Source organism: Bombina bombina, chromosome 7 (assembly GCF_027579735.1).
Source record: "Bombina bombina isolate aBomBom1 chromosome 7, aBomBom1.pri, whole genome shotgun sequence".
Classification (NCBI taxonomy): Eukaryota; Metazoa; Chordata; class Amphibia; order Anura; family Bombinatoridae; genus Bombina; species Bombina bombina.
The window spans coordinates 554,508,519-554,532,143 of NC_069505.1; the positions used below are offsets into that span (position 1 = coordinate 554,508,519).

General features: G+C 39.0%; 1 protein-coding gene across 1 annotated transcript in view; it reads left to right on the forward strand.

The window, feature by feature from the left end:
- The window catches only part of WDR46 (WD repeat domain 46), a 112,773-nt gene that overhangs the window by 3,541 nt on the left and 85,607 nt on the right, over window positions 1-23,625 (forward strand). Inside the window, exons 2-5 of the mRNA XM_053721884.1 lie at window positions 12,629-12,793; window positions 14,958-15,038; window positions 16,601-16,716; window positions 17,483-17,570. Of these exons, the coding sequence (XP_053577859.1) occupies window positions 12,629-12,793; window positions 14,958-15,038; window positions 16,601-16,716; window positions 17,483-17,570 (450 nt within the window). The remainder of the gene's footprint in view (window positions 1-12,628; window positions 12,794-14,957; window positions 15,039-16,600; window positions 16,717-17,482; window positions 17,571-23,625) is intronic.

The following is a 23,625-nucleotide window of genomic DNA, read 5'->3' on the forward strand; positions in this document are numbered from 1 at the left end:
ACGCCTTTTCTGCGTCTATCGTTATCAAGGCCATGTCTGGCAGAGAATGAGAGCCTCTGCTGTGGATTTTATTATAATAGTAATCAAGTAAAGTAAGGACTCTACGCATATTTTTTGCTGGGTTCCTAGACGGCATAAAACCTGTTAAATCTCCGATAACCAACTTCAATCTATTAGCTATGATGGACATGAATATTTTATAGTCTTGATTAAGCAGGGATATGGGTCTATATGAACCCATATCCTCTGGAGGTTTCCCTTTCTTGTAAATTAATGAAACTATTGAATCTGTAAAATATAATGAATGTTTGTTATTCTGTATGTAATACTTATTGAACAAACTACTTAACGTTTCTGCCACTTCCAATTTCATTATTTTATAATAATCTGCAGAGAGTCCATCCGGACCTGGGGCTTTCCCTGCTTTAGTCTTCTCTATGGCCGTAATTATATCTGCTGTAGTTATTTCTAGGTTTAGTTTGTCCAATGCATCTTTAGTAATTTTCGGTAATTTAACTTTCTTCCAAAAGTTCTGTTTAGCTATGTTGTCTATTGTTCCCTGAGAGTATATAGTCTGGTAATACTTAAAAAATGCTTCTCTAATTTCTGAGGCTTTTGTATAAGTCTCCTTTTTATATTTTATTAGAGAGATCATGTTCCTACTCTTCCTAAATTTTCTGATTTTAACCAAATGTTTAGCCGAAATTCCTTGAAACCCCTGAAAATAGCTTCTAGATTTAATATCTTCCAGTGCCCATTTATTATTTAAAAAGGCCTCCCGTTCTGCTTTAGCCTGTGTATACTTATTCCATGTGTTATTGCAGGGGTTGTTTATATAGTTTCTATATGTATTTCGCAGCTGATTAGATAGTTGGGTCTCTCTGGCTAGCTGTTTCCTCTTAAGATTTACCATATATTTCTTAATATCCCCTCTTAAGACCGCTTTCCCTGCTTCCCAGAATATTTCTATCTTATGGCTGTATGTTTTATTCAAATTTTGATAGTCTCTCCATCTCCCTTTTAACCAGTTGCAGAAATGACTATTATTTATCATATATCCTGGGAAGCTAAATGTATTCACATGCGGCCCTTCCTGCACATTCAGTTTAAAGTTGATACTAATAATTGCATGGTCTGATAGTGTGAAATCATATATCTGGGATATAATATCTACCTTCAGTAGATGCTCCTCTATTAAAAAAAGATCGATTCTAGAGAAGTTCCTATGTGATTTCGATTCACAGGAATATTCTCTCATATCTGGATGTTGTGTTCTCCAGATATCTTTTAACTTTAGTGATGCACAAAATTCTCTAAAAAATTTAGCCTCCTTCCTATATTTTGAAGCACTCTTTTGTCGAAACCTATCTATTTCAGGATTTAGCACCATGTTGAAGTCCCCTGCTAATATTATATTCTGCCCTAAATAAGGAATTAATTTTTGCTTGATACTGCCCCAGAATTCCCTATCAAATTCGTTAGGCCCATAGACGTTGCAGATTGTCCATATTTTGTGTGCTGCTTCGATTTGAACAATCAAAAATCTGCCGGCTGTATCAATTTCTTTGCTTATTAATTTATATGTAATTTTTTTACTGAATATAATTGCGACCCCCCGCTTTCTATGTGTGCATGGTGTTGCTATTATTTCATTCACCCAATTCGCTCTAAGTTTTACTATCTCATCTTCCTTTAGGTGTAGTTCCTGTAATAGTATTATGTCTGGATCTATTTTCTTGATTGATTTTAAAATACCTTTGCGCTTTGCTGGAGATGACACACCTCCAACATTCCAGGAAATAAAATTTAAATTTCTACTCATCTAAGAATTATATTTATCTAACAACGTAAAAAGGAGAGTAGAAACCTAAAATACAGGTAACTAAAAGTCTAGGCAAAAGTTAGCACAACTGTATGAAATAAATAAGAGACTAGGGCGAATTCTTGAAATACAAATAGATTTAATAAAGTTACACTAAATAAGTGCATACATCCAAACATACAAACACATACATACAGGGATATAAGATGCATAAAAATGTTAGGTTGGCCGTGCAGGGGACTGGTGCACCAGTATACACAAAGTATACACAAATTGGCAAATGTTCATCACTTTGCATGTATAGGTAATATATAATTGTAATCCAAAGTATAGTGCGTGTCCTTAAAGTTGCACGGACCAAGTGGATACAGTCTTACCCCTTCGTGTCTAAATGTACATAGTAGCGTGAGGACATCAGGAGTCAAGGGGAGCTTACCCTCGCCGCGTCTTTTTCACAGGCTTGAGTTTTATCCTTCTATCTGGTACCGCATTGTAGCCGGGCTCCGCTTTGTTTCTGTTTGTCTGGGGCTGCTTCTCACTTCATATGGGTTTCAATAGGTAAACATTGCCACCTCTCTTCCTGACTATGGTGCATTAGAAGGTTAAAACTCAAGCCTGTGAAAAAGACGCGGCGAGGGTAAGCTCCCCTTGATTACAATTATATATTACCTATACATGCAAAGTGATGAACATTTGCCAGTTGTGCTAACTTTTGCCTAGACTTTTAGTTACCTGTATTTTAGGTTTCTACTCTCCTTTTTACGTTGTTAGATATTCACTTTTCTAGGATGCACCTGTATCTTTTATTGACTTATTAAGAGTGCTACTCACCCTGCTTTTCTTGTGTCTAAGAATTATATTTGTCTTACTTCTAAGCCAGCCCGCCTCTAGAGGGGTACCCGGGGGCGGGCGGGGAAGAAAGAGAAAAAAAAAAAAAAAAAAAAAGGAGGAAAGGGGGGAAAGAAAAAAGGAACGGGGAAAGGGGGAAAACCACAACATATAACAAATAAAACCTGCATCCATTCACTACCCAAGCTTACTATATCTGTGCAAGCTGGTAATTTCCCTTCACTGCCACTCATTATATATCTCTTTTGCTATCTTGATCTTAACTGTGCTGGTGTATTTACCTAGTTACACCTTGATATTCTTTGTTTTACAGTATGTCTTAGCTTCTTCTGGGGTGTTTAACAAATTTTGCCCTTCTTTCTCTTCTATAGTTATCCTTGCTGGATACCTGAGGCTAGCCTTTATACCTGCCTTAATAAGGGCAGAGCAATATGGTGACATTTCTCTTCTTCTAGCTGTCGTATCGGTAGAAAAGTCCTGGAATAATAGAACTTGTGTACCTTCAATACTGAGTGATTTAATCTTTCGGTACTGCTGCATAACCCTGATTTTATCTTGGAAACACAGGTATCTGATAACTATCATTCTAGGGCGTTTTTTTATTATCTGCATCTGACCTACTTGGGCCGACCCTGTGTGCTCTTTCTACCGCAAGTTTATCTCCCTGTAATTCCAGGCCTAATAGTGTGGGTAACCTAGTGGAGGCAAATTGTATCAGGTCTGTAAATTCACTATTTTCTGGCAAGCCCACCACCCTCACATTGTTTCGGCGCGATCTATCTTCGAGATCGTCAACTTTGTTTTGCAAAGTTTTAATGGTATCTGTGAGTTTTTGGTTATTTGTTTCCTGTATAGTATATAAATCTTCTAACTCTGATATTCGAGTCTCTGCCTCTGTCAGTCTACTGGAGAACTGTCTGATTTCCACCGTCAACCCAGCCAAATCTTTTTTCAATGACTCAAGTTGTGGTACAATCAGCTCTGCTAACTGATTATTCGTAATCTGTATGTCTGTGCCGGCGGTGGCCATCACAGACGTCTCCAGCAGGCTATCTGCTACTGCCTCGTTTAATGGCTTATTGCCTTTCTTATCTCTCTTGACGGGCATAATTGGGGATCTTTGTTTCATATTAGTCATATACCTTTCCATGAAGTGTCGTGTATAAAAAACGAAATTGTTGCAAGTGGTGAATCTTGTATATGCCTATATACCTATAAGCATGTATGTGCACAAAATGTAGGTAAAAGTGAAAGTGTGGAAGAAAGGAAAAGAAAAAAAGGAAAGAGAGGGAGGAGAAAAAAAAAAAAAAAAGAAAAATTGGAGGTTATGTGACCTCTATCTCAAAGTGTGAATTCAAAACGGCTCCTTCCCACGAAGCCGGAACAGTTTCAAACAATCTTGTGTGTGTGTGTAAAAATCAAAAACAAAAGTGCTTTACTTTTTAAGGGAATTATATGTTTTCACGCCCCCATACCTTATTATGCTAATTGTATTTATGCTTATATCGTCAAATTGATATATTGCTCTTTCAAAAATGAATAGCTAACAAACACAAAACCTCAACAGATCTGCTTTGCAGTAGCATTTTCTAGTAAGAATCAGTAGTTGCCTACTCACACCTAGCTCTAGAATTAGGTATGACAGCTATTGCAGACAGCCACATATATATAAAATAAATGGCAGAAACACAAAGCAAAGATATACAGGAAAACAAAAAGAAATATATAACAGCAGATCAACTGGGCCAAAGTCCTCTGCCTCCTTGCATACAATATAGGAAGATATTCTGTATTCAGACTGTGCCAATCTACTCTTTGTCACTGCAAAACGATGCTCTCTTTCTCCTAGTGTCTTATTGCCTCTTGCTAGGGACCAGGAGGCAGATTTGCAGTAATCCAGGTATAGATGGATATAAATAGACAGTGTCTCATAGTATTTTTGGCAATATAGTCCTTTGACCCTTTATTTAAACCACAGATAGAGTTAAAACCTTTATGTCCACCAGGTAGATTTTAAACCTGCACGCCTATGTCTTTGCTGACTAGGGTGTACCAACAGCCGGACAAACGAAATAACAAGCCTTCAAAAATGTTATAAGAAACGGTTGTTTGGCTTCCTTTAGCTTCTATAGGCCTCCCAGCTGCATTCTCAGAAGGCCCTCAATGTATGCACAAATTTAAGTTAGTTATACCATAACTTTTAAGAGATATATAATAAAACCTTCTGAGATTTGATAAGTCATAACAGAGTATTCCCAGAGGCAAAGATAACTTTATCCAAGCAGCTGACTGTTAAAGTTGCCTTGCTGCATATAGGCCTCCTCACCCAACGGTTAAACACCGGCTCTTCGAATATGCCATTACTTGTGTGCAAACAAAGATTGATCTTTAAATCATATGCAGAGACACAATATCTGTTATAGACTTAGTATATCATATGTCCCCATATGTCTCCTTATGCCTTTCAGCTTGCATTAGGCTTACAGTATACAGTGCTGGCTTCCGTGCTGTTTTATAATGAAATTGTACTTGCGGTTTTTCTGCCTCAGGGCATGCAGCTCATGTGTTCCGTCACCCTCACTTGGACGTCGATCCAAACGAGACACCTCCCGTTCGCGCCAACCTCCCGTGGGGCCGACACTGAGTCAGATCCTGCTGAATTTCCCGCACTTGTCTCGCTTACTTTTTAGTAAGGACCTGGGCTGGAGCCGGCACCTTCCTCCTCTATTACTGCACCGCGTTAGCAGAAAGGGTTCCTCCACCAACTTTTCCTCTGCCCGCAAGAGTAAGTGACTGGATGCGGTCAGTACCACCTGACCTTGGCGGTAAACGCTGACTTCCGTAGTGCTCCGTGAACTCTGTCACCCCTAGGCTTCCGCAATCATCGCTGCCAATGGGGACCAGGAGCTGGGGTGATGCAAAAACTCTCTGCTGCTTAGTGCACAGAGCTCAGAGCGCGCGTGTGTTCTCTCACGCTCCTCCCCGGAAGTCTCCCTGTAACCCAGTTTATAATGTAAGTCAATGGGAAGTGAGGGAGTTAGGTTCCAGGCTCCTCTCAAAATTGACACATTATAATATAATACATTATTTTTAAAGCTTTGAAATGAAGACTTTAAATCTTAACAGCATTATAAACAGTATCAAATAATCGCACAACACAGAATATATAATTAAACTAAGTTTAATGAAATTTTTTTTGCTTAACAGCATTATAAACCTAATAAAATAATCACACAACACAGAATGTATTATCAAACTAAGTTTAATGAACAAAAACATTTTTTTACTTGCATTTTTCTGCAAACAGTTCTCTGCATTGTTAGCATGTTGGATAATATCGGGTCTGCAGGTATTCTATGCATTCCAGTCTGGACTGATTTATAGGCACCCTGACCTTCAAGCAGCTGGGCAGGAAGATAAAATGGAAGTGGCTGCTAGATCTTGTTCCTTTTGAAAGCTGCTCGATAGCTCAGGTCTGTTCACACTGATTAATTTCAGCCTGCTTGGCTTGCATATCTTTCTGGAAACACAAGCGGACAGCTCCACCTACTGGCCTGTCCTTATTTTAATCAATACACTGCTTCTCAGTGCTTTTCAATAGCAGTCACATTACTGAAAATAAATGGGCGTTATTCTGAAACGGCGCAATAGAGGGCCACCTGTACTCTGCTCCTCTTGGATGAGTAGTGCTTGATCATGTCTATTGTGTTTAAGGGACAGTATACTGTAAAATAGTTTTTCCCTTAATGTGTTTGCAATTACTTTTTTTTACCAACTATAAAATGTATAAAATGCCTGATAATTTGCTTTTTAAGGTTTATTTGTGTATATGAAATAGCTGATTTTGTGTTTTGAAGTCACAACCTAGTTAAATGGGTTGAGCTTGTAGTTATAATCAGATCTCATTATCACATTGTGTACATATACATGTGTCTCATCTTATATCTGTAGGTATAATCAGATAGCATTACTTTATAACACTGTGTACATATACATGTGTCTTTATCTTATATCTGTAGGTATAATCAGATCTCATTACCGTATCACATTGTGTACATATACATGTGTCTGTATCTTATATCTGTAGGTATAATCAGATCTCATTACTGTATAACACTGTGTACATATACATGTGTCTTTATCTTATATCTGTAGGTATAATCAGATCTCATTACTGTATAACACTGTGTACATATACATGTGTCTTTATCTTATATCTGTAGCTATAATCAGATCTCATTACTGTGTAACACTGTGTACATATACATGTGTCTTTATCTTATATCTGTAGGTATAATCAGATCTCATTACTTTATCACATTGTGTACATATACATGTGTCTTTATCTTATATCTGTAGGTATAATCAGATCTCATTACTGTATCACATTGTGTACATATACATGTGTCTTTATCTTATATCTGTAGGTATAATCAGATCTCATTACCGTATCACATTGTGTACATATACATGTGTCTTTATCTTATATATGTAGGTATAATCAGATCTCATTACTTCATCACATTATTTACATATACATGTCTTTATCTTATATCTGTAGGTATAATCAGATATCATTACTTTATCACATTGTGTACATATACATGTGTCTTTATCTTATCTGTAGGTATAATCAGATCTTATTACTTTATCACATTGTGTACATATAGATGTGTCTTTATCTTATATCTGTAGGTATAATCAGATCTCATTACATTATCATATTGTGTACATATACATGTGTCTTTATCTTATATCTGTAGGTATAATCAGATCTCATTACTTTATCACATTGTGTACATATACATGTGTCTTTATCTTATATCTGTAGGTATAATCAGATCTCATTACTGTATCACATTGTGTACATATACATGTGTCTTTATCTTATATCTGTAGGTATAATCAGATCTCATTACCGTATCACATTGTGTACATATACATGTGTCTTTATCTTATATATGTAGGTATAATCAGATCTCATTACTTCATCACATTATTTACATATACATGTCTTTATCTTATATCTGTAGGAATAATCAGATATCATTACTTTATCACATTGTGTACATATACATGTGTCTTTATCTTATCTGTAGGTATAATCAGATCTTATTACTTTATCACATTGTGTACATATAGATGTGTCTTTATCTTATATCTGTAGGTATAATCATATCTCATTACTTTATCACACTTTGTACATATACATGTGTCTTTATCTTATATCTGTAGGTATAATCAGATCTCATTACTTTATCACACTGTGTACATATACAGGCTTCTTTATCTTATATCTGTAGGTGTAATCAGATCTCATTACTTTATCACACTGTGTACATATACATGTTTCTTTATCTTAAATGTATAAACAGATCTTATTACTTTATCACATTGTGTACATATACATGTGTCTTTATCTTATAGGTATAAACAGATATTATTACTTTATCACATTGTGTACATATACATGCTTCTTTATCTTATATCTGTAGGTATAATCAGATCTCATTACTTTATCACACTGTGTACATATACATGTGTCTTTATCTTATATCTTTAGGTATAATCAGATCTTATTACTTTATCATATGGTGTACATATACATGTGTCTTTATCTTATATCTGTAGGTATAATCAGATATCATTACTTTATCACATTGTGTACATATACATGTGTCTTTATCTTATATCTGTAGGTATAATCAGATAGCATTACTTTATAACACTGTGTACATATACATGTGTCTTTATCTTATATCTGTAGGTATAATCAGATCTCACTACTTTATCACATTGTGTACATATACATGTGTCTTTATATTATATCTGTAGGTATAATCAGATCTCATTACTTTATCACATTGTGTACATATACATGTCTTTATCTTATATCTGTAGGTATAATCAGATCTCATTACTTTATCACACTGTGTACATATAAATGCTTCTTTATCTTATATCTGTCCGTAAACCAATCACCAATACTTGGAGAGAACAATAGCAAAATTAACATTTGTATTACCTTATCTCTTCTATACCCCACTGGGAGTGTAATTTCTTCTACTGGTTGTGTTTACACAGCTTATCTATAGCTTGGACCTAAGGCCAGAAACTTTCAGAATAGGTGGGGATACCACAGGCTAAATCAGCTTTTTCAAATGCCAATATAAAGGTAAAGGAAATACTTGTAAACAATTTAATACACTCCAACAGGTAAAGTGGATCAATGAGAACAAATTAAAGGGAAGAACATTTTTTTTTAAGTAAACCGTCCCTTTAATTCCATAACTGTAACTTAAAGGGACATGAAAAACACAAATGTTATTTCACAATTCAGATAGAGGTTACAACTTTCCAATTTACTTCTATTATCAAATGTGCTATGTTCTTTTGGTATCCTTTGTTGAAGGAGCAGCAATGCACTACTGTGAGCTAGCTGAATATGTTTGGTAAGCCAGTAACAAGAGGCATATATTTGCATTCACCAATCATCAGTTAGTTCCCAGTAGTGCATTGCTGCTCCTAATCCAATCTAGGTATGCTTTTCAATAAAAGGTACCAAAAGAACAAAGCAAATGAAATAATAAAAATAAACTTTAAAGTTAAAATTATTTGTCCTGTCTGAATCACAAACTAAAAATCTGGGGGTTTTATGTTCCTTTAAGCTTTTTAATATCTTACAGTTATTTAATTTTGAAGCACCTGGAAAAATAATAGAGCAATAAAGAAAAGGAAAAAATAAAACATAAAATTTTTTCAGATAAACTGCATGTACTAGACACTACTATTAAAGGGATAGAAAGGTCATAAAAGAAATGTCCATGGGTGGATTTCAATTTGAAATAGAATCATTTTTGCAATATACTTTCATTAGTAAGAGTTATATAACTGTTGTTCTGCGGCATATGCACATATAACCTAAACACCCGTGCACCAGTATTCTAACACCATGCCTGCTCAGAGAGTCAGCAGTGGCTTGTATGACACAAATGATGTCTTCAGAAGTAATACAGACCACCGCCAGCTCTCTGAGGAGGTGAGGTGTTTGAATACTGGTGTGCGGGCCCTCACAGAATATGTGCGCATGCCGCAGAAAAACAGTAATCGGTTTTATTAGAAGCATTTTTGCTAATGAAAGTATTGCAAAAATACATATATATCACATTGAAATGCGCCCATGCAATTTAATTTTTGACCTTTCTATCCCTTTAAGAAGAATATACACAGATAATGATCTAAAAATCCAGTATAAAACCTTTTCAAAACTTACTTAGAAGCTCACAGTTTAGCACTGTTGATGAGGTTAGGCTGGAACACCCAGTGAAAGGGGCTGGAAAACAAGGTAGACCAGATACCCCCCTCCCCTGCATATGAAAAGACAGATTATACAAACAGGAGCCGCCAGAATCGGTAGACATCAGTATACGTCTAAAACTTTGAGGCTTGATTAGGAGTCTGAAAATCACAATGTTATTTAAGAATAAACAAAACTACATTTGTATAAAAACACTCCCAGATGGGCTATATAAATGGATCATATAAAAACCATGTATGCAAAGAAAATCTAGTGTTCAACGTCCCTTTTAATACGTCAGACCAATGATTATTAAAGGGACAGTCTACTTGAAAATGTTTATTGTTTTAAAAAGATAGATAATCCATTTTATTACCCATTTCCCAGCTTTGCAAAACCAACACAGTTATATTAATACACTTTTTACCTCTGTGATTACCTTGTATCTAAACATCTGCAGACTGCCCCATTATTTTAGTTCCTTTGACAGACTTGCATTGTAGCCAATCAGTGACCGCTCATAAGTAACTCCACAAGAGTGAGCACAATGGTATCAGTATGGCACACATGACCTAGCACTTCTATCTGCGAACTGTTGCCGAGATAAGAGGCAGCCGCCGAGGGCTTGGAAATTAGCATATGAGCCTACCTAGGTTTAGCTTTCAACAAAGAATACCAAAAGAACAAAACAAATTTGATAAAAGTAAATTGGAAAGTACATAAAATAATGCTCAATGCTAAATGGGTTGATAAAATCCATACATGCAAGGAAACACAATCTTGAAATACTTTTGCTTCTGTTATTTATATATTTTAGTTTAATTATAAATATAGATTGAAGGTGAAATTGTAATCTCATACATGAAAATTATTTTTTTAATAAAAGTGGGCATTTTAAATATTTTATAGTTTTTATTATTTTCATCTGCTGTATAAAAAAAACAATATTTTTATGTTTGTGGAGAGATGAGGGAGTTGTTTTTATTGGCCAATAAGCTTATTTCACATGGACCCAATGAATTTCCTGTTTGTTTCAAAATAAATAAATAGCTTTACCATGACCCTTTTCATCCAAAAATATATTAACGTTATATTAGTGATTTTCCATATACATAACAGAATGATTGTAAATGTTATGTCCTTTTAAAGGGACACTAAAAATTAAATTTGCATGAGTCAAACAGAGCATGCAGTTTTAAGATAAGTTCCAATTTACATTCATTTAAAAATTGTGCAGTCTTTTTATATACTGAGCATGTGCAGGAGTTCATCTGTGTATACACAGATGAGTCTCTGATTGGCTTATGGCTGTCACATGATACAGAGGGCCAGCAAATTGAAGTACATTTTGAAATTTTACAAAAATTTTTTACTGCTCATTTAAAATTCAGAGTAAGTGTTACTGTATTGTCTTTTTTATTATGTACTTGTAACATAGTAGATAATGTTGAAAAAAGACAGAAGTCCCTCAAGTTCAACCTATACTAATCCAATATACTAACAAAAAAAGCTCCAGCTGAGCTTAAAGGGACACTGAACCCAAATTATTTCTTTCATGATTCAGATAGAGCATGCAATTTTAAGCCACTTTCTAATTTATTCATATTATCAATTTTTCTTCGCTCTCTTGCTATCTTTATTTTAAAAAGAAGACATCTAAGAAGACATTCAGAACTCTGGACAGCACTTTTTTATTGGTGGATGAGTTTATCCACCAATCAGCAAGAACAACCCAGGTTGATCACCAAAAATGGGCTGGCATCTAAACTTGCTTTCTTACATTTCAAATAAAGATAGCAAGAGAATGAAGAAAATTTGATAATAGGAGTAAATTAGAAAGTTGCTTAAAAAGCCATGCTCTATCTGAATCACGAAAGAAAAATTTTGGGTACAGTGTCCCTTTAAATTAATCCCACTAAAAGGTTTAATTCAATACAAGCAGTCATATCCATGAATTCTATTTCTAGCCAGAAATATATCCAAACAATTTTGAAATGTATCTAGGGTATTGGCATTCACTACCTCCTTTGGTAATGAGTTACACAGTTTTATTGCTCTTACAGTGAAAAAAATGTTTCCGTTGCAGGAGATTAAATCTCCTTTCCTCCAACCTAAATTATGACCTCTTGTCACAGACAATTTTCTTGGAATAAACAGAGCTTCTGCCATCTCTGTATATGGGTCATGAATATATTTATATCAAAAATAATAATGTAACCTCTCAAGGGCCTTTTTTTTCTAGAGAAAACAGACCCACTTTGGCTAACCTCTTCTCATAGCTTAAATTCTCCAATCCCCTTATTAGCTTTGTGGCCCTTCTCTGAACTTTTTCTAGTTCTGCAATATCTTTTTTTGTGATTGGTCCCCAGAACTGCACTCCATACTCAAGGTGAGGTCTTACCAGGGATTTATATAGAGACAAAATTATGCTTTCCTCCCTTGAATCAATGCCTCTTTTAATACATGCTAGTATCTTCTTAGCCTTTGAAGCATCTGCCCTGCATTGTGCACCCATCTTTAGCTTGTTATCTATAAGTCTTGTCCCATTTAAATAATACAATGCCTGCTTATTTTACTTCCAAAATGTAAATTATGCAATTCTACTGTATTTAGGGGTCCTTAAAAACATTGTACTGTGACTTTTTTTTTTAAATTTGCAGAAGGTGAAGAGATACTATGAGGATGAAGATGGGAAGGTTAAAACAGGAGAGGAGGCAGAAAGCTGTACGACAAAGTCTGATGCATCAGCGAAAGAAGCAAAACAGAAGAAGCTACAGACAGAAGAAGGTGCTAGAATGAAACCGAAGAAAAAACTCATCTCAGGGGTGAGGCCTAAATCGTGTTATACTTGTGTATGTGAGGTAGCTGGAGATGTGTGTGACGTATAGAGTAGCTTCCTTCTTTGTCTCTCCTTTATTCTCTATTTCTGTCGTTATCTTGTTATCTACCACTCTCTCGTTCAGTTCTTCTTTCTGTCCCTCTCTCATTGTCATTTGCTCGCTTTGTCTCTCTTGCACACTCACTACTCTCGTGCTTTCACTGTCTCTCACTCTCTCTTGTTCTTGTTGTTTTTCTTTCTCTCATTTGTTCTTGTTATCTCTCTCTTTCAGTCTCTTGCTTGCTCTCATTCCTTTTCTCTTTCAGTCTCTTGCTTGCTCTCATTCCTTTTCTCTTTCAGTCTCTTGCTTGCACTCATTCCTTCTCTCTTTCAGTCTCTTGCTTGCTCTCATTCCTTCTCTCTTTCAGTCTCTTGCTTGCTCTCATTCCTTCTCTCTTTCAGTCTCTTGCTTGCTCTCATTCCTTCTCTCTTTCAGTCTCTTGCTTGCACTCATTCCTTCTCTCTTTCAGTCTCTTGCACTCATTCCTTCTCTCTTTCAGTGTCTTGCTCTCATTCCTTCTCTCTTTCAGTCTCTTGCACTCATTCCTTCTCTCTTTCAGTGTCTTGCTTTCATTCCTTCTCTCTTTCAGTCTCTTGCTTGCACTCATTCCTTCTCTCTTTCAGTGTCTTGCTTGCTCTCATTCCTTCTCTCTTTCAGTGTCTTGCTTGCTCTCATTCCTTCTCTCTTTCAGTCTCTTGCTTGCACTCATTCCTTCTCTCTTTCAGTCTCTTGCTTGCACTCATTCCTTCTCTCTTTCAGTGTCTTGCTTGCTCTCATTCCTTCTCTCTTTCAGTCTCTTTCTTGCTCTCATTCCTTCTCTCATTCAGTCTCTTGCTTGCTCTCATTCCTTTTCTCTTTCAGTCTCTTGCTTGCTTTCAGTCTCTTGCTTGCTCTCATTCCTTTTCTCTTTCAGTCTCTTGCTTGCTCTCATTCCTTTTCTCTTTCAGTCTCTTGCTTGCTCTCATTCCTTTTCTCTTTCAGTCTCTTGCTTGCTCTCATTCCTTTTCTCTTTCAGTCTCTTGTTTGCTCTCATTCCTTTTCTCTTTCAGTCTCTTGCTTGCTCTCATTCCTTCTCTCTTTCAGTCTCTTGCTTGCTCTCATTCCTTCTCTCTTTCAATCTTTTGCTTGCTCTCATTCCTTCTCTCTTTCAGTCTCTTGCTTGCTCTCATTCCTTCTAAACAAAGGAGAGGCCGCACAACGGATCCAATTGAAAAAAACGTAGGTTTATTAGTAAAATTCAACCTGGACAGACATGGATAGGTAGGTAGACTACTTACCTATCCATTTCTGTCCATGTTGAATTTTACTAATAAACCTATGTTTTTTCAATTGGATCTGTTGTGCGGCCTCTCCTTTGTTTATGCTGATACTTGTGACTGGTTCTCGCACTTTTGTGGCCTTGCACCTTGCATGGATGGAATACTGAACACTGAGGGCTGTGGCACACATTGTTTATTGGTGGGTGACGTCATTAATCCCCGACACCGCTAGTTCCTGGGTCTCCGCTGGCTGTTGCGGCTGTATTCGCACCTTACTCTCATTTCATCTCTCTTTCAGTCTCTTGCTTGCTCTCATTCCTTCTCTCTTGCAGTCTCTTGCTTGCTCTCATTCATCTTGCAGTCTCTTGCTTGCTCTCGTTCATCTTGCAGTCTCTTGCTTGCTCTCGTTCATCGTTCAGTCTCTTGCTTGCTCTCGTTCATCGTTCAGTCTCTTGCTTGCTCTCGTTCAGTCTCTTGCTTGCTCTCGTTCAGTCTCTTGCTTGCTCTCGTTCAGTCTCTTGCTTGCTCTCGTTCAGTCTCTTGCTTGCTCTCGTTGCTTTTCTCTTTCAGTCTCTTGCTTTCAACCATTCATTCTCTTTCAGTCTGTTGCTTGCTCTCTTTCAGTCTGTTGCTTGCTCTCTTTCAGTCTGTTGCTTGCTCTCATTCCTTTTCTCTTTCAGTCTCTTGCTTGCTCTCATTCCTTTTCTCTTTTAGTCTGTTGCTTTCTCTCGTTTAGTGTCTTGCTTTCTCTCGTTTAGTCTCTTGCTTTTTCTCGTTTAGTCTCTTGCTTTCTCTCATTCCTTGTCTCTTTTTCCTTCGTTCTCTTTGACTAACGCATCTTATTTATACAGGCAAAAGATCCTTTCCCTGGTCCAGTAACAGTCCCCAAAAAACAACTATCAAGATATGAAAGAACAAGAAAGGCAACTGTGGTAAGGTTAATATGTGCAAATGTTCTAGTTCTGCCCCTCCCACTGCAGGGTGATACAGTGACACAGGCAGAAGGGAGATGTTTATATAGACATAGAAGGGATGGGATCTATGAGTCTGTATCTCCCCTGCGGAGTGACATAGAAGGGATGGGATCTATGAGTCTGTATCTCCCCTGCGGAGTGACATAGAAGGGATGGGATCTATGAGTCTGTACCTCCCATGCGCGGTGACATAGAAGGGAATGGGATCTATTAGTCTGTACCTCCCCTGCGGGGTGACATAGAAGGGATGGGATCTATGAGTCTGTATCTCCCCTGCGGAGTGACATAGAAGGGATGGGATCTATGAGTCTGTACCTCTCATGCGGGGTGACATAGAAGGGATGGGATCTATGAGTCTGTACCTCCCCTGCGGGGTGACATAGATGGGATCTATGAGTCTGTACCTCCCCTGCGGGGTGACATAGAAGGGATGGGATCTATGAGTCTGTACCTCCGATGCTGGGTGACATAGAAGGGATGGGATCTATGAGTCTGTACCTCCCCTGCGCGGTGACATAGAAGGGATGGGATCTATGAGTCTATACCCCCACTGCGGGGTGACATAGAAGGGATGGGATCTATGAGTCTGTACCTCCCCTGCGGGGTGACATAGAAGGGTTGGGATCTATGAGTCTGTACCTCCCCTGCAGGGTGACATAGAAAGGATGGGATCTATGAGTCTGTACCTCCCCTGCGGGGTGACATAGAAGGGATGGGATCTATGAGTCTGTACCTCCCCTGCGGGGTGACATAGAAAGGATGGGATCTATGAGTCTGTACCTCTCCTGCGGGGTGACATAGAAAGGATGGGATCTATGAGTCTGTACCTCCCCTGCGGGGTGACATAGAAAGGATGGGATCTATGAGTCTGTACCTCCCCTGCGGGGTGACATAGAAAGGATGGGATCTATGAGTCTGTACCTCCCCTGCGGGTTGACATAGAAAGGATGGGATCTATGAGTCTGTATCTCCCCTGCGGGGTGACATAGAAAGGATGGGATCTATGAGTCTGTACCTCCCCTGTGGGGTGACATTGTAGAGATGGGATCTATGAGTCTGTACCTCCCCTGCGGGGTGACATAGAAGGGATGGGATCTATGAGTCTGTATCTCCCCTGCGGGGTGACATAGAAGGGATGGGATCTATGAGTCTGTACCTCCCCTGCGGGGTGACATAGATGGGATCTATGAGACTGTACCTCCCCTGCGGGGTGACATAGAAGGGATGGGATCTATGAGTCTGTACCTCCCCTGCGGGGTGACATAGAAGGGATGGGATCTATGAGTCTGTACCTCCCCTGTGGGGTGACATAGAAGGGATGGGATCTATGAGTCTGTACCTCCCCTGTGGGGTGACATAGAAGGGATGGGATCTATGAGTCTGTACCTCCCATGCGGTGTGACACAGATGTAAGCTTTGAGTTTGTCCCTCTAACCATAAAAAGATATACAACAGTCTATATGTTTTACAACATTATGCAGCTATTTGGCATCAGATGACCTTTGTTTTCCTTATTTCAGAGCAGCAAACAGGTGCCGTCTCAATTACGCAACCATTTGAAGACAAAGGAAAAAGAAGTGGACACAGCTCAGGGACAAGCGGCCAGACATGACATGTTATTGCCGGAGGAAGAGGGGTGAGAACCATCTGCATAAGTAACATTAAAGGGACATTGTGGTCAGAGTTTTTTTTTTTTTTTTTTTTTTATCTAAATGATCGTGGTGGTGGTGGTGGTGATTTTTGTTTTTAAATCTTGAGATTTCAATATACAATGTTTAATTATGCATAGTTCAACAACTTTGCAATATACTTTGTTTATTTTGCCCCCTTTGCGTGTAATTTTGCTCTGAAATTTGGATTTTCTAATTCTCAGAACTGGAAATGCTCCCTGCTGCTTTCACAAGGCTAACCATGCTACACATTCCCCCCTAAATTGCATGCCAAGCAATGCATTTTATACTAACAACATGACCATGGCTAGCCTTGCCAGACTAAAGCCCATATTGGCTACTCCTTATAAGGCAAGCAGTGGATGGAGGTTTGGCTTTTGAAAAACAATTGCAGTAAGCAAGATATTTGTTTTAAAACTGTTTAAATGTGTCTGATATGTCATTCTACAGCAACACAACAGATATGTCTTGTAATTACAAGGTGTTTAAATTCGTTTCAAGCTAAAAGTATTTTCTACATGTGTAAATGCTATTTCATATGGCTGAAAGATAAGTTTTGAGCCCAATGTCCCTTTAATATGATTAAGTGACCAATCAGATACCCTAACGTAGACGCTGGCACTTTGCATGTACAACACATTATGTATAAAGCTTCTCTTACTCTATAGAAAGCGCTAGGTTTAGATATTATAACTAGAGTGTTTTCTGCTCTGTGACGTTTAAACTTTACAGGTTCCTGGAGGGGGAAGAGGGTCAGGACACCAGTACTATCACTCAGGAGGACATTGCACAGGCTGTGGACATAACCAGCGCAGCAAAGGTCAGATGGAGACCCCAGTTATACAAGCTACTTTACTTTGTATTTTGCTCATCATGAGTTCTCTATCTCTGTAGTTGCCCTCTGCCTTTTCCTGTCTCAGGATTATACACTTTCACTCTCTAGTACCATTAAACTTGACATTTCAACAACGCATAAAATTTTACATTATTGCAATATAAATTCATTGTTTATTTTGCAGCCTTAAGTTGTAAAATATGTCTAAAAATTGTGCTTGGAGGGAGGCTTGGGTTAATACTTTGAGGCAGTTTATGTGAGCTTTTGTTTACTCCCTCCCTCCATCCCTAAGCTTCTATGGTGTCACATGTTTTTAAAAGGTGGATTATCAGTTTTGCATCAACAATCATGATAGGAAAATCAGTTTTCATTGCAAAAATAATTCTTAGATATGAAGCTTTATATTTATGTAGTTTAAAATGTTTGTTTAGTGTCCCTTTAAGAACCACCAGATATAGACCCTTTCTTAAGCCCCCATTTTTGGAGGGTCAAGAACTCTTACATTCTTGTGCCTTTGTTTCAGTTATATCTATTTTTCAGAGCTGCAAATAGCCTCCAAGGTTTCTTTTTAACCCCTCGTCAGTCTTGTTTCTATATGTCTCTTTCAAGTTCCTTTTCTTTTGCATGATGTACCGAGTCCACGGATTCATCCTAACTTGTGGGATATTGTCCTTCCTGACAGGAAGTAGCAAAGAGAGCACCACAGCAGAGCTGTCTATATAGCTCCCCCCTTAACTCCACCCCCCTGTCATTCTTCTCCTTTGCTGGCTCTAAGCAGGAAGCATAAAGAGAAGAGGTGTTAAACTGTTAGTTTTATTTTATCTTCAATCAAGTGTTTGTTATTTTTAAATGGTACCGGTGTTGTACTATTTACTCTCAGGCAGGACATAGATGAAGATTTCTGCCTGGAGGATGATGATCTTAGCATTTGTAACTAAGGTCCACTGCTGTTCCCACAGAAGCTGAGGAGTACAGGAAAACTTCAGTGTGAGGAACGGTTTCTTGCTATACAGCAATGAGGTATGTTCAGTCATATTTTCTGCAGAGACTGTGTTAACTCAGAAAGGCTGACAGTGTCCCCATTAGGGGAAGGGTAAGCAGTAATCCTAGTGTTATCAGAGGTTTTTACTAGCTTGCATAAAGGGTTAATTTTTTTGTGGGCACTCAGTTTATGTGAATTTGGGACAAACGTTTTTGTGTCTGGGAGTAACGTTTTCTGTTTTATGGGACATTTGCTTGAGGGTTCTTTGGGGTTGTTTATAACCCACATGGCTTTCAGGCAGGCTTTGTTAGTTTTTTGTAGGCCCCAACAACATCGAGTGAGGTGGGTGGGGCCTAAATTTACAAGCAGCAAGCAACTTCTCCTGAGGTCCTGAGAGTCTTCTGAGGGACTAATTGAAGCTTTAAACCCCATATTATCGCTTCCTAAGGGCAGGTAGGGCCACAGCAGAGCTGTGGCGAGGTGCTAAAAGGGGTTTTAACCGGTTTTAGACATATTTCAATCCATTTTTTTCATTTGGGGGTTTATTGCTTATTAACTTGTGGTGCAATCCTTCTAAAGCTTAGTGGGTACACTGTTAAAATGTCAGAAAAATTGAAGCAATTTTAACCTGTTTTGAAGTTTATGTATGCCTTTTTTTCTCTTAAAGGCACAGTACCGTTTTTGCAAATTGTGTTTTTTTTCTTTAAAGGATTACTTTCTGTTATAATTTTTAAGCTAAACAACTAACATATTAAAGTTAATAAACATTAATTAAAACCTACTGACCTATATTTTCTCCAAAACGAAGTTTCATAACGTTCTAAAAGTTATATCTTTTATTCGCCGATGATGTCACGTTATCCTGCCCACTATTTTCAGCACTGCATGTTCAAAATACTTAAACCAATAACTTTGTGTTTAAAGCGCCATTTTGAAACCTAGGTATTGTAAACGGATTGGTACAGAGCAAAGGATACCCACGGAGTGGGTTTGGAAAACAATTAAATTTGCAGACAAGATTTCTGATATACGGTAGAGATATGTTAATGAAATGCTATTGATAAAAAGCGTATTTGGGGTAGTTGGTTAGTAACAGGCATAGAAAATATTTACTTACAGTGGCCCTTTAAATAAAGTGTTTTCCAAGCTTGCTTGCTTTATTACTAGCCTGTTAAACATGTCTGACACTGAGGAAACTCATTGTTCAATTTGTTTAGAAGCCATTGTGGAACCCCCTCTTAGAATGTGTCCCACTTGTACTGATATGTCTATAAATTGCAAACAGCATATTTTGACTTATAAAAGTTTGGCATTAGATGATTCTCAGACAGAAGGAAATCAGGTTTTGCCATCTAGTTCTCCCCAAGTTTCACAACCAGTAACGCCTGCACAAGCGAAGCGATTCTTTCACCTTGCAAAATATGGCTTCAGTTATGAATACTACCCTCACAGAGGTTTTATCTAAGCTCCCTGGGTTGCAAGGGAAGCGCAGTTGCTCTGGGTTAAGAACAAATGCTGAGCCTTCTGACGCTTTAGTAGCCGTATACGATATTCCCTCACAATGTTCTGAAGTAGGGATGAGGGATTTGCTGTCTGAGGGAGAGATTTCTGATTCAGGAAAGATGTTCTCTCAGACAGATTCAGATATGACGGCATTTAAATTTAAGCTAGAGCACCTCCGCTTATTGCTCAGGGAGGTTTTAGCTACTCTGGATGATTGTGACCCTATTGTAGTTCCAGAGAAATTGTGTAAAATGGACAAATATTTAGAGGTTCCTGTTTACACTGATGTGTTTCCGGTCCCTAAGAGGATTTCGGACATTGTTACTAAGGAGTGGGATAAACCAGGTATTCCGTTCTCTCCCCCTCCTGTTTTTAAGAAAATGTCTCCCATTTCTGACACCATAAAGGACTCATGGCAGACGGTCCCTAAGGTGGAGGGAGCTATTTCTACCCTGGCTAAGCGTACAACTATACCTATTGAAGACAGTTGTGCTTTCATTGATCCTATGGATAAAAAATGTATTATTGTTTATGTAACCACTGCAGCTGCCTTTTGGTTTGAGGCTCTAGAAGAGGCTCTTCAGATGGAGACCCCACTAGATGATATTTTGGACAGAATTAGGGTTGTTAAGTTGGCTAATTCTTTTATTACAGACGCCGCTTTTCATCTTGCTAAATTAGTGGCTAAGAATTCAGGTTTTGCCATTTTAGCACGTAGAGCATTATGGCTTAAGTCCTGGCCAGCTGATGTGTCATCTAAATCTAAGCTTTTGTCCATCCCTTTCAAAGGTAAGACCCTATTCGGGCCTGCATTGAAAGAGATCATTTCAGACATTATTGGAGGGAAGGGTCATACCCTCCCTCAGGATAAGTCAAATAAGACAAGGACCAAACAAAATAATTTTCGTTCGTGGTCCCGCTTCCTGCAAAGCAAGAGGGGAACTTTGCTCAATCCAAGCCAACCTGGAGACCTAATCAGGCTAGGAACAAGGGTAAACAGGCCAAAAAGCCTGCTGCTGCGACTGTCAGCATGAAGGGGTAGCCCCCGATCCGGGACCGGATCTAGTAGGGGGCAGACTCTCTCTCTTTGCTCAGGCCTGGGCAAGAGATGTTCAGGATTCCTGGGCAGTAGAAATTGTAACCCATGGATACCTTCTAGATTTCAAGGATTCCCCTCCAAGGGGGAGGTTCCATCTTTCTCAATTGTCTGTAAACCCGACAAAAAGAGAGGCGTTCTTACGCTGTGTAGAAGACCTTTTTACCATGGGAGTGATCTGCCCAGTTCCAAAAGCAGAACAGGGGCAGGGGTTCTACTCCAATCTGTTTATAGTTCCCAAAAAGGAGGGAACCTTCAGACCAATTCTGGATCTCAAGATCCTAAACCAATTCCTAAGAGTTCCATCTTTACAAGATGGAGACCATTCGGAGGGTCAATATATGACCACCGTGGACTTAAAGGATGCGTATCTGCACATTCCTATCCACAAAGATCATCACCAGTTCCTCAGGTTCACCTTTCTGGACAAGCATTATCAGTTTGTGGCTCTTCCTTTCGGGTTGGCCACGGCGCCGCAAATCTTCACGAAGGTGCTAGGGTCCCTTCTGGCGGTTCAAAGGCCACGGGGCATAGCAGTGGCGCCTTATCTAGACGACATTCTAATTCAAACGTCGTCCTTCCAACTATCCAAGTCTTACACGGACTTAGTGTTGGCCTTTCTAAGGTCTCACGGGTGGAAAGGGAACGTAAAAAAGAGTTCTCTTTCCCCCCTCACAAGAGTTTCATTTCTAGGGACTCTGATAGACTCGGTGGACATGAAAATATTTCTGACGGAGGTCAGGAAATCAAAGATTTTGTCCACCTGCCGAGCTCTTCATTCCATTCCTTGGCCGTCAGTGGCTCAGTGTATGGAGGTAATCAGACTAATGGTAGCGGCAATGGACATAGTTCCGTTTGCTCGCTTGCATCTCAGACCACTGCTCAATCAGTGGAATGGGGATAATGTGGATTTATCTCCTCAGATAAATCTGGATCAAGAGACCAGAGACTCTCTTCTTTGGTGGTTGTCGCAGGATCATCTGTCCCAGGGAATGTGTTTCCGCAGGCCAGAATGGGTTATAGTGACGACAGACGCCAGTCTTGTGGGGTGCAGTCTGGAATTCCCTGAAAGCTCAGGGTTTGTGGACTTGGGAGGAGGCTCTCCTACCGATAAATATTCTGGAATTAAGAGCAATATTCAATGATCTCCAGGCATGGCCTCAGCTGGCTTCGGCCAGGTTCACCAGGTTTCAGTCGGACAACATCACGACTGTGGCTTATATCAATTATAAGGGCGGAACAAAGAGTTCCTTAGCGATGATAGAGGTCTCAAGGATAATCCAATGGACAGAGGCTCACTCTTGCCATCTGTCAGCGATCTATATCCCAGGTGTAGAGAACTGGGAGGCAGATTTTCTAAGTCGTCAGACTTTTCATCCGGGGAGTGGGAACTCCATCCGGAGGTGTTTGCTCAGCTGGTTCGGCTATGGGGCACACCAGAGTTGGATCTGATGGCGTCTCGTCAGAACGCCAAACTTCCTCGTTACGGCTCCAGGTCAAGGGATCCTCAGGCTGTACTGATAGATGCTCTAGCAGTACCCTGGTCGTTCAACCTGGCTTATGTGTTTCCACCTTTCCCTCTCCTTCCACGTCTGATTGCCAGAATCAAACAGGAGAGAGCATTGGTGATTTTGATAGCGCCTGTGTGGCCGCGCAGGACTTGGTATGCAGACCTGGTGGACATGTCATCCCTTCCACCATGGTCGCTGCCATTGAGACAGGACCTTCTGATTCAAGGTCCATTCAAGCATCCATATCTAATTTCTCTGCAACTGACTGCTTGGAGATTGAACGCTTGATTCATAATTACCTTGATTCAGGCTCTAAAGCCTGTTACCAGGAAAATTTATCATAAGATATGGCGTAAATATCTTTTTTGGTGCGAATCCAAAGGCTTCTCCTGAAGTTAAATCAGGATTCCTAGGATTTTGTCTTGTCTCCTTTCTCCAAGAGGGATTAGAGAAAGGATTATCAGATAGTTCCCTAAAGGGACAGATATCTGCTCTGTCTATTTTGTTGCACAAGCGTCTGGCAGATGTTCCAGACGTTCAGGCTTTTTGTCAGGCTTTAGTTAGAATTAAGCCTGTGTTTAAACCTATTGCTCCGCCATGGAGTCTAAATTTAGTTCTTAGAGTTCTTCAGGGGGTTCCGTTTGAACCCATGCTTTCCATAGATATTAAGCTTTTATCTTGGAATGTTTTGTTCCTAGTTGCTATCTTTTCAGCTTGAAAAGTTTCTGAATTATCTGCATTACAATGTGACTCTCCTTATCTTGTGTTCCATGCTGATAAGGTGGTCTTTGCTTACCAAGCCTGGGTTCCTACCTAAGGTTGTTACTAACAGGAATATCAATTGAGAAATTGTTGTTCCTTCTCTGTGTCCTAATCCTTCTTGTAAGAAGGAACGTCTGTTGCACAACTTAGACGTGGTTCGTGCTTTGAAATTTTATTTGCAGGCAA